The sequence below is a fragment of the Typopeltis vanoorti genome, chromosome 9 (genome assembly GCF_054136105.1).
Source record: "Typopeltis vanoorti isolate ZY-2024b chromosome 9, IOZ_Tvanoo_1.0, whole genome shotgun sequence".
NCBI classification, from domain to species: Eukaryota; Metazoa; Arthropoda; class Arachnida; order Uropygi; family Thelyphonidae; genus Typopeltis; species Typopeltis vanoorti.
In genome coordinates this window covers 79,025,332-79,037,774 of record NC_143557.1, presented here as the reverse complement: position 1 = coordinate 79,037,774, position 12,443 = coordinate 79,025,332, and the positions used below count along the sequence as shown (strand labels likewise).

At 35.3% G+C, this 12,443-nt stretch overlaps 1 protein-coding gene across 2 annotated transcripts in view; it reads left to right on the top strand.

Moving 5' to 3' along the window:
- Dnaaf4 (Dynein axonemal assembly factor 4) overlaps positions 1 to 12,443 on the top strand; it is a 139,472-nt gene that overhangs the window by 83,556 nt on the left and 43,473 nt on the right. For both annotated transcript variants that reach the window (XM_090397908.1, XM_090397907.1), the window contains exon 6: positions 4,750 to 4,850. In XM_090397908.1, the coding sequence (XP_090254034.1) occupies positions 4,750 to 4,850 (101 nt within the window). The remainder of the gene's footprint in view (positions 1 to 4,749; positions 4,851 to 12,443) is intronic.

Genomic DNA, 12,443 nt, shown 5'->3' with positions numbered 1-12,443 from the left:
TAAAGAAAAAGTATTAGTAGTTTTTATAGGAATTTTAGATATTCTTTCTGTAGTCACACTAGATATATCACTTATTCATAGCTGATTTTATATAAGCTATGAATATATAACTTGTTTAAGTTAAGGGATATTACATCCCATATTGTTTCTTAGCCGAATAAGAAACTCAAAGAGTTTCATGCCGAATATAGTAGAAACTATATAACGTTCGGCAATTCCAAGCGTAAGCAAATACCTGGATACTGCAGCAACTGACCCTTAAGGTAGTGCAAGCTGAGGCAACTCATGTCTAAGGTGGAGCAAGCTCCGATCACTATTCTTGATATTTACCCATAATGTGAACTTAGCTCCTAGGAGCTGTATTACTGTTCTACATTATGAGAGAAGGTCACTACTCAGACCAGTTTCAACCTTATGTATAGATGAAGCAGGCTCTAAAAAATAAGACGATCGAAAGATCGCCCAACTCAGCGTTGTTCCGCTTGATGACAGGCTCACCCCGTCACCGAGAAGAACTTCTCAGCATTGGCTCTACCCAATGGCAGGCTCACCCCACCACCACCAAGCAGAGCCATAATCTCAGCGGTGGCCCCACTCAGAGACAGGCAAAAACCTACCTCTAAGTGGAGCCTCTCAAAGCCAGATCTGCCCTGCACCGGTTTCCACCCTCACTGGGGTCTCATCAGTGAGTAGGTAGACCTAGTTAATATCAAGTTTGTAGTGAACAGAACTTACAACCCTTCTATGAGTATTGCCGAGAGGTGTCCTAATAATTATTAGATATATGAAGAGCCAAAGGCTTCAATTCGGCGACATATTACTTGTTTAAGTTAAGGGATTTTACATCCCATATTGTTTCTTAGCCGAATAAGAAACTCATAGAGTTTCATGCCGAATATAGTAGAAACTATATAACGTTCGGCGATTCCAAGTGTAAGCAAATACCTGGATACTGCAGCAACTGACCCTTAAGGTAGTGCAAGCTGAGGCAACTCATGTCTAAGGTGGAGCAAGCTCCGATCACTATTCTTGATATTTGCTTTGAGTTTCTTATTCGGCTAAGAAATTATATGAGATGTAATATCCCTTAACTTAAACAAGTAATATGTCGCCGAATTGAAGCCTTTGGCTCTTCATATATCTAATAATTATTAGGACACCTCTCGGCAATACTCATAGAAGGGTTGTAAGTTCTGTTCGCTACAAACTTGATATTAACTAGGTCTACCTACTCACTGATGAGACCTCAAAAAAGGTTGAAACTGGTCTGGGTAGTGACCTTCTCTCATAATGTAGAACAGTAATACAGCTCCTAGGAGCTAAATTCACATTATGGGTAAATATCAAGAATAGTGATCGGAGCTTGCTCCACCTTAGACATGAGTTGCCTCAGCTTGCACTACATTAAGAGTCAGTTGCTGCAGTATCCAGGTATTTGGTTACGCTTGGAATCGCCGAAGATTATATAGTTTCTACTATCTACTATATTCGGCATGAAACTCTTTGAGTTTCTTATTCGGCTAAGAAACGATATGGGATGTAATATCCCTTAACTTAAACAAGTAATATGTCGCTGAATTGAAGCCTTTGGCTCTTCATATATCTAATATGAATATATAAATTTGTTAATTTTATATAAACTAAAAAAAAAATTTCAATATATCATTGAAATTTTTAGTAGAAATTCCCATGCATAATCTGAATTGGTATTTTCCTGAAATTGATATTGAAATGCTAATTTGGTTATAACTATTTTAGAATCTTTTCTTTAATCAGTTGGTAATTATAAAGTTAGAAACTTTTTAACTTTTATGAACTGCTCTGTGTTTAAGTTTGTGGCTTTATTGGTTTCGGTAAAAAAAATGTTAAGTGGGATCCTTGTAAATTTGAATTCAAAAAGAATGTATAATTTTGGATCACCGGATAGTAAAAAGGTTTAATAACCTTCTTAATAATAATAACCTGTTAATTTACAATTTTATACATCACTTGTGAAACACATGCTAAAAAAAATTATATCTACTCTTACATTCATACGTCACAATTATGTTATTGATTTAGAGCAGGGGTGTCAAACAGGTGGCCCTTGGCTGCATGCGGCCCCCAAAGCAATTTCTTGTGGCCCACGATGCCTCAAGGAAAGATGAAAAAAAAAGGGTGGTTGCTTTTTATAATAAAACAGAAATACCATATTTACTCGAATATAACTCGCTCTCACGTATCACTTGCACCCCTGATTTTACTTCACAAAAAAAAAAAATTTTAAGTTTTGCATATACATCGCACACAAAAATAAAGTTTAACCACTTTCAAGCCAGAGCGATAACTCGCTCCCCGTGGTAAACAACATGCCCTCCCCAATAGGGTTTTGATAAGGCCTCATGTGGGTTGTTGTACAGGGATTTGGTCACTGAGTTTTCATGGTGATGAGGATATGTTGGAAAGGGTCTAGAGAAGATTCACAAAGGTGGAATGTGGAGTGTGAAGACAGATTAAAAGAATATAAATTGTAAAGCCTCGCGAATGGAGGAGGGGGGGGTGTAATATGACTGAGGCATAAGTTAGTCAGCGGCTGTTATCAGGTTGACATGGAAGAAATTTCTCACATAATGGGAGGTGGGGGGAGAGCAAGTGGTCATCCCTGGAGGCGGTGTGCATGGGGGGGTGAAGCCTGAGGAGTGGGTTCTTTGTGTGGGGAATGGTTGGCGAGTGGAATGCATTGCCTGAGTGACTGTAGATACACTGAATCAGTTTAAGTACCTCCCATAATGAGTCTCTGACTCCATGGAAGTTAGATGTTAATAATAATAATAAGGCTTGAGGTAGAAAAAAGTCATCAAAAACCTGAAATGTGGAAAGATAGCTGGAGTAGATGATGTATGATGAGGTTCAACCAGAACTGCTCAAATGGTATCAAATAGTATAAAAGTTTTACAGTGGCTACATTGCATAATTCAGGGTTGAATTCCAGATGAGTTGAAGTGGAGCTCTCATAGTACCCATCTGTAAACAGAGAAATAAAACCGAATGTGAGAATTACAGAGCAGTTTCCCTACTTCCTTGTAAGATTTATGCACATATCCTTGAGTAAAGGCTAAGAAAAATTGTGGAAGGGAAGCTTGGAGAAGAACAATCTGGGTTCTGGCCAAATAGAAGTTGTAGGGATCAGATTTTCACTTTAAGACAAATAGTTGAGAAATCATAGGAATATAACGACCTGTATCTAAGTTTTGTAGATCTCAAAAAGGATGTGATAAGGTGCCTTTTCATAAAGTGCCATAAGGAAAAGCTGTTCAAACTGAACAGGTTTTCCTTATGGCAAGGAAGCTGGTTTGATGTTAAATCAAGTATGAGACAAGGATGCACTTTATCTCCAGTGTTATTATTTATATAGATCACATTAAGGAAACTGGTATTAAATTAGATATCAAAATTGGAAATTTTAATCTCAGCTCTTTATTTCATACAGATTGTGTTATACTCCTAAATAAATTCAGCACAAGCTTGCAGTATCATTGAATAGCTGCTGTAATAAATTTGTTATGAAAATCAGCAATAAAAAGACAATGAAAATAGGCAGAAACATTGAAAACATCATCTGCTTCTCAATAGAGAACCTATAGAACAAATAAAACATTTCAACTATTTAGCACGATTTTCAGTGAAGATAGCAAATTAAATATGGAAATAGACAACAGAATTAGCAAAGCTGGCATAATAGGAAGTCGACTGAATAAATTGACATGGAATAAAGAGGAAACTAGTTAAAACATTAAGCTAGCTGATTACAAGACAGTTCAAATGAATTTTAATTTATGGTTCTGAGAGTTGGGTTAGAAATGAAACACTTGATCAATCAAGAGTGGAGACCACATATACAGCTTCCAGAGATTACCCTCTTGTTCTCCTCCCTGTCTCCACCCATTCTATAAAAAATTTTATCCACATTAATCTGATAACTCCTTGCCAACTTGTATGTCTCAGTTATGATCTCCTCCTCCTATCCACTAAATCTGCAAATTGTATTCCCTCTGTCTTCAAACTCAACAGACCAGAAACCATCTTAGGCAATCGTGTCTGAATCCTTTCCAACATCTCTTCATCCTTTTAAAAAACCAGGTGACCAAATCTGTGCACATTAATCCATATTTGGAGTGGATTCAAACATCTACATTTAAAGTTATGAGGAAAATATTTTCATTTTAAGAATTTTTGTTATGTAGTGATGCATCCTTTTCATAAAATTAAGATTGTCCATGTATTTGGCTTATGTATTTTTAATTAACCTCTCATAGTATTAATTAGATTTATATGAAGTCAGGTCACTTGATCAAGACAGGCTATTGAACTTACCATGTTATGGAAAATATATATTTTTAAATTTGAAAATTGTGTCATTTTCACATCCTATTTAAAAAATAAGTATTTCAATATATATATATATTTTTAATCTTGTGTCATTTTTGAACGCAGTTTCCTTTCTCCATACACAGTTGTTTCCATCCTATTAGTGTAAGTCTGTATAATGGATATTTTTCATTGCTGAATACACAAATACATGTAGCAATAATTATACATTTTTGAATATAGCAAATTCTGGAATTTATAATTTTGAATCCACTTAAGCTTGGTTTACTGTGTTGTTAGAAAGCATTTGTTTCAGGAAAGTGCAGTCCTGTATAGACTTGAAATAGAGTATTAAAAAGTGAAACCATATGAAGTTTCTCATAAAATATATTAAATTTCCAGTGGCTGCAGAATCAAGCAGAAGGGCGTCGTATTTTGGAGAGAGAGTATGCTGACTTGAAACCTGAAGAAAGAAATCCACAGTGGTTGAAAGATAAAGGAGAGTGAGTAGTATAAAAAATACAGTTTTATGATATCTCTTTTCTTCTGTTTATTCGTTCATTTTATTGATTCAGTGGTATTAAATCACACCACCACCACACAAACAAAATAAATATGATAATTTATAGAATATTATGAATAGGGCTCGACAAACATGCTTGACCACTCACCTGTGATGAGTAGATTTTGCTAGCTAATGAGTAACTGCAGACTGTTCAAGAATATTTTTACTTAATAAGGATAACTTCTTCAATTATGGCATGGCACAATTAATCATTTTATGAAACTCCTGTTGACTTATTGAGGTACATCATTAACAAATGCTGGGATTGGGGGGGGGGGTCTTGGGTAAGTAAATTTTTTGCATGGCAAGTAGGGTTTGCATAATTTGTCAAACCCTGATTATGAATATGCCATGGAATTAAATGGAATATTGGCTCATGTATAACAAGAAGGTGCAAGAAAATTGGCAGTTCCCCTTGACCAGGCTGTTTAAGTCTCAGTACTGGCACATTCCAAGGGTGTGGAAAGAGAGCAAGATAATTCTTTTACCTAAAGGTCTCCATGATAGAGGAGACAAATTATACACCAATGAATATCTCAGTGGTGGTAGCTAAGGTGCTGGAAAAGTCAGCCAAAATTTTGGGAAAGGATGGATATCATACTCTATGGATTACTCCCTGGATAAGAGGGTGTCTTTTTTTATTAATCAACCACTGCTTTTTAATTTTTACACTAATGATTTAGAAGGATATCCATCAATTTAGAATCATCAGTTGTTAACTGATGATTGCTGATGAAATTGGAAATGACAATACTTGATAAAAGGAATATAAGGATCCTGCTAGATGATTTAGACATATTGTGAGCAATGAATAATGGTTATCAGTTCACTGTTGCAAAGTGTAAAGATATGCATTTTCAATCAAGAAAACTGAGTGAATTTGAGATTGTGTAATATATTTGTTGGGACTAAATGAATTATACTTGATAAATTATATTCTTGTTTTCATCCTTTACCCAAGCTTGAGCAAACAAAAGTCTACATATGAAGTGTCTTCACAGCTAGACTACTTGTGTATAGAAGCACTTGACATCACATCATATTTCTTGAGTGCCTTATAATTCACAGCACACTTCCTTTCAGATGTGTGTCAGGTTCATATGATGAGAGGAATCTTTATGTAGGCTTTTTCAATTGAAGATGAGTTAGATGATCTCATACTATTATTATTATTTGACACCTCCAGGGAGTCAAAGGACTCATCCAGGGAAGGCACCTGCTCTACAACTTCATCTCCACCACTCAATCACCAACTGATCGCAACTATACCAACACTATCTACCACTGACCACCACTGGTATTTCCGCAGACAATCACAAATATTCATGCCCACTGCGGGATTCGAACCCACAGCCTTTTGGCTAGAGAGCGGATATGCTATCCACTCAGCCAACCAGGCCGGCATACAGAAGTAGCAGGGTTTTATCTCCTAGAAACTCATCCCAAATGCAGGCAAATCAGCTATGAGAACATGCACACAATTTATGGACAATATATACTTCTGGTGGTAGTGGGTGGTAAATGGTGTTGTGTATTGATGATAGTAGTGTTGTGTGTTGTAGGATTAAGTAAGGGAGACAGTGAGTTGTAGTAGGGTAGATTGTTCTTCCATGATGAATCCTTGGACTCCTTGTAGGTGTCACATATAATACTGTCAGTCTATTTATTTAAACTGGTATCCATTATATTTTGTCCACACTATCAGCCCATTTAAGTCATTTTGCAAGCTCTTGAGCACACTGTTCATTAACTATCATCCTACTTAATTTTGCATTGTCAGCAAACAACGTAATATTTCCATTCAAATCATTTCCTGTTATCATTTATGTACAAATTAAACAGTAATGGTCCAAGCACAGAGCCTTGCAGCACACCTGCTTTCTCCTGGATTCTGCCTCTATATTCTGTAGTATTTGTCCATCAGCTACTCTTGTTATCCATATCATCAGCTTCGTATCCATCCTATTTGTTCCAATTTGCATAACAGACTTGGTATCCTGTCAAACACCTTTACAAACTGATTTTGTCACAGCAATATCTTCACTATTGTTGGTAAAAATATTGCAGTAACAAACTGGCCATTCAGTAACTCAAATGTTTTGTCTGGTTCTGTCATCTTGACACTCATTAATGTTATCTTTGCATAGTTATTCATCCTTTTATTTGCCATATAGCGAAAGAACTCTGGGATTTCCTTTGGTCTACTCAACTAATTTCTTCTCATAATCTGATTTTGGATTTCGTACTATTCTGATCACTTTCCTGGCCTGTGTCTTGTACTGCTCATGAGTTTTCTGATCACCTTCCAGAACATTTTCTTTATTTTTCTGGCTCCTTTTTAGTGATACTGATCATCCATTTAACTCCTACACGATTTATCTTTCTTACCTAGCATATGCAGTATGATATTGCTTTCTTCAGACATCCCTTGACCATCTTCCAAGCACTGCTAACAACCATTCTCTTGCATAAGAATCTCCTAAACTTGTTGTAATCATCTGCCTATAATTTTGCGTATATCCCTTATTAACTGAAAATTCCATGCTTGGCAACCTCCCAAGTCAAGACTGCATAGTCACTCTCCCCAGTCAGGAGGCAATGTGGATACCTCAGTTATGACTAGATATTCTAATCCTATGACTAGATCCAGCACTCTCAAACCCAAGTCTCCTCTATCATATGCTGTTACAATAATTATCTCTTAGTAGGTGAATAAATTTCATTTCCTTCCCACCATGTGATTTTTCCTCCTTCAAGCTTTCCCTATAGTTGAAGTCTCTCATAATGATTACTCAACCTGCACTCACATGCTAATTTGTTGTTGGTTGTCCTTCCATATTTTCCCTTGCATCCCCTGGCATATACCTACAACCAATTGCATATTTTATCTTGTTGGTCTCTATCTCACATTAGATTGCCAGACAACTGTCTTCCTGATCTCCTGCTCTTTTTTGGCTGCCAGTTCATCTAATCCTCCCTCATCATGTTCTCTCTCACACCTCTTAAAAAATACTATACCCTCACATCCTATGTCTGGAACTACATCATCTGTTGACAACCAAGTCTCACTAATGTCTATAACTTTTGGTGAGGTTATACCAACCAATGCAAAGAACTTCTCCTCATTCCTGATACTACTATATTAGTTTACATAAACTGAAGGCCCACAACAACTATCTTTACACTTTGCTAACTATTCCATTTAGTTTTGTCACATAAGAGACAAGAATCTGGCTTTTTTTTTTTATTATTCTCACACTCACTTCATGGGTGGCTGCACACACAACACACGTGCACCCCTACCTGCATTCCCCCCCCATTGCTCTAGTTTCCTTGATTTTGTACTTCCACACTTTCAGTGAGCAGTGCTTTCTCATGACAAATGCATAACTATAAATGCATTTATATATGCTCTTCCATCTATTAAATTCAATGCTTAGGTCTACCAACAGCATATTATTCCTTCTGCATAACTTACCTCTATAATACCATGACAGCAGATTCACAGTTTTTGCTCTCACTCTTCTTTTTCACCTTCTTCCAAGTGATCTTTCATAATCTGAAATTTTAATGACTTGAAAATGATCTTTCAGTTCATTAAAACCTGCCAAAACAATCAGTTCTTTCACCTTACCTCTTTGCCATTCTAACAGCTCTGCTAATATTAAGTTTTGCAGCAGGCCAGGGAAACAAGATTTAATCACACTCTCATTAAGCACTCCTCTTATCATAGAATCATCCTAAAATTTTTTCTCTTTATTCTCCTGATCTTGCTTTATCATATCTTCCTGTTTCCTACCTTACACCTCTTGTTTCTTTCTCCTCTCAGCTCTACCATTTGCCTAATGTTTCTGCAATCATTCGGTCTTTTGCTTTATTTTGTGAGGATCTCCACATGAGCATACTGTTTCTTCTATCAGTTCCTCTTTATTCTCTTGACTTTCTGCAACTGCATTTTCAACAATCACACTGACACATCTTCCCACCTTTTGTCGGTATTCTCCACTCTATCATGTGTTTTACTCTCACTGTAAAACTCTGGAATGCACTCTCAAACATTTCTTACATATTCACTCACTACTGTCATTTTCCTTCCACAAATCTTTCACCTTTCATAATGAATACATTTCACATATACTGCACCCAAAAAAACCTCTCATCTTAAACTCTCCTAACAAAGATATCTTGACTGTTATTGTTCTATATGCATTGGCTCCATATTTACAAATCTAGTATAATACAAAATATCGAACTTTTTTCTTACAATTAGCTAAACAACTTGTTCTATCACACTCATAAAAAAACAAAAAAAAAAATGTAGTTGATATTATTAACAAAATTCAAAGAAACACTTTACCTTTTGCACCACAGAAAGATAAACTAATCCCCTGCCATACTCATGTTGTCCTCTAGCAGACTCGAGTAATAAAAATTAAGTCATTGAGATTTTGCTGGCTTTTAGACCATCAATCTCAAAACACAAAGAAATGCTTGTCACTAACAATCAAGGAACTGGAAAAAATTTTAAATTGAAATGGACAGAAGAACCAATGTCCTGTCATGTTACACTCCAGTGCTGGATTTAAAGGAATTTACAGCTGACAATGGATGGAAGATAGTAGTAAAATAATTGTCTGCCGTATGTTACATAAATTAATGCAGAAGTAATTAGTGGGGTTTTGGGGGTGTGCTTCATTGCTGATGCTAACTTCATCAAAAATAGCGTTTCAGTATTTTATAGTTAAGTAAATTGATTGACTTGCAAGCCAAGTCAACTCTGATACCAAAAGTTGTATTCTTAAGCGCTCTTCTCTGGCCAATTTTGAGACATTTTAATTTGAGACTTGTTGTATATTGTGCCATATTTCTTTAATTTACAGTTCTAAGAAAATAGTATCAGTTTATGCCAACTGTCATTAGCATATATGTGGAGTCATGGATCCAGAGATTTCTATGGAGCTGGACCTAGAGCCAGAATCAGTGGTTCAAACTAGCTTGGTCAGTCATAATCATGAAGTCAGTACACATGCATGTGCTCTCATGCTTCATAGTTTTCATTTCCTTGTTCTTTTTGTTTACTACTGTTTTTTTTTTTAATGTCTAAACCAGAGAGTGATTTTCAAAAGAAAGTGGGAGAAGTTTTGAAATCTGCAACAAAGAACATATAGGCAATGTTGAAAACAAAGGGAAGAAAAAAAGTGGACTTGTAGTGTACATCCTAAAAATAACATTACACAGTAAATTGGAAAGCATCCTCCATGCCTTACTTAGAAGAAAACAGGTTGTTCAAGGAGTCCTCTGAGGTCATTTGCTCAAAAAGGCACACTAAATAGAAATCAAGGAATGATCCTTCGTGACATCTGGAAATCAGTAATTTATACATGATACTCATGATTAAAACTATCATTTCAATCTTTTCAATTTATAGATATTAACTGCTGTTGAAAAACGTTTATTTATTTTTGTTGTTGGTTTTTACTTGCTAAGCAACTCCTGATTGATGCTGTTAGCAATATGGACAGTGAAACATATAGAGAAAATACATCTAGCATAAATAAAAAAAAATATGTGTTGAAACCTGATAGTTATTAATGCACATTTTATTCTTTCAGAAATGTCTGGTAATTGTATTGCTCCATATTCAAGCCAGTAGAGAACATTTATTTTGAGCTCTAAAAATCATTAAATCAGATTTTAGGGTATCAATGAAAAGAGTACTTTTTTGAGGCTGTCTTGTTCTTAAGAAAAGTTGCTATACATTAAAAATTTGAAAATTCAATTTTAAGGGAATTAAAGTTAAGTTGCATATTTTAATATAGAAAATATAAGTCAATATTTTTTTCTGTAATACAACAAGTGTTTTCAATTCATAATTGAAAACAACTTATTTTATCCTGGAGAGTGGTTAGCGTATCCACTCTCCAGCCAGAAGGCTGCAGGTTCAAATTCCGCCGTGGGCATGGATGTTTGTGATTGTCTGTGAAAATAATAGTGTTGGTGATCAGCGGTAGATGGCATTGGTGTAGATGATGATAGTTGCAGTTGGTGCATTGGTGGAGACGGAGAGTTGTAGAGTAGGTGCCCTCCCTCGATGAGTCTTTGGACTCCTTGGAGGTATTACATAATAATAATACTAATAATAATTCATTCATTTTTGTTCCTTTTGTTCATTAAACTGAAAATCAAATTAACCCTTTCAGGACCAGGACTTATGAAGTAATACAAAGTTTTTAGGTATTAAAATGACTTTATTAGGTATCTATATAACATAAAACATCATCTATTTAAATAATACATATTTGGTCATAAAATACTTAAAAATGAGACTTTAAATACTGATGGTCTCATAACTACAAAAAGTCTCATTTTTATATAAAACATCATCATTATGTAGGAAAAAATCGTAGGTTTTATAGAATTTCATGGGACACATGTGTCCCAATGGACGTTAAGGGTTACAAATAAATTAAAATTACTAACATTTATGTATTGGCTTCAACTACATTTTACTAAACATAACAGTACATAAATCAACAAAAATCGATTTGCCTAACCCATATTCAGTTTCTGATGATTTTTTTCCCGTGTACAGATCAAATTCAAACAAATAGCCCATTTTAGCATCAATTCTGCACCACATTTTGAAAACCCCATCTTATAGGTTTATTTCTGATATACTGTTTCATAATATTGTGCCCCTTGAATTTTATCATATGCTAGTCAATGGATTATGTTTTGGTGTTATTCATTGCTTTTTGAAAAGAACTGTTCAGATGATCCATTACAGGCCTGATTTTATATGTTCTGTCATAGTTAGCGCTATTTCTATCTGGTTGGTCTTCATTGTTGCAAAAGTATACGTTTTTGCAGATATTTTCAAACCAATTTCTAGGCATTACATTTGCAATGTAGGGAACGCCCATATCTGGATCAATAGACCAGTAATCTCTCAATGATGGCAAAACATGATAACCATCACCAAATTCATACTGAGATAGGCTTTCATTTCATCATCATCGAGCGTGTATTGTGTTCCATTCTGCTCAGCATACCTTATAGATTCCACTCTTATTTTTCTAACTAAATCTTTGAAGTTAGTAGTCAAATAAAAAATTTCAATGGCCGTCAATAATGAATCTTCATCTCTGTCTCCACAAATCTGAACTTCTCTGAAGATATAATCAACATCAGGAAAGCTGTTTGGTAAGTATGTATTTTTTTTCATATGAATGTAGAGCCATTTACTTGCGGTCTATTTTCTGTTTCAGGTTCTGTTGCTGATAATTACAATGTATTTTGTGCTGGGTCTTCAATTTCAACCATAAAAATCCCTGCAACCACATCCTGAGTTATAAATACCTGATCTTCCTCATCGAGTTCTAGCGCATCTTCATCATCACTATTTTCTGCTACTAAATACTGCAAAATTTCGTTATCTTTCAGTTCAAACTGCTTACACCCTTTTCTCGACATGTATGTAATCATAAAAAGACAAAAAAAATACAAAAGTGGGTAAAATAAATAAAAAAAC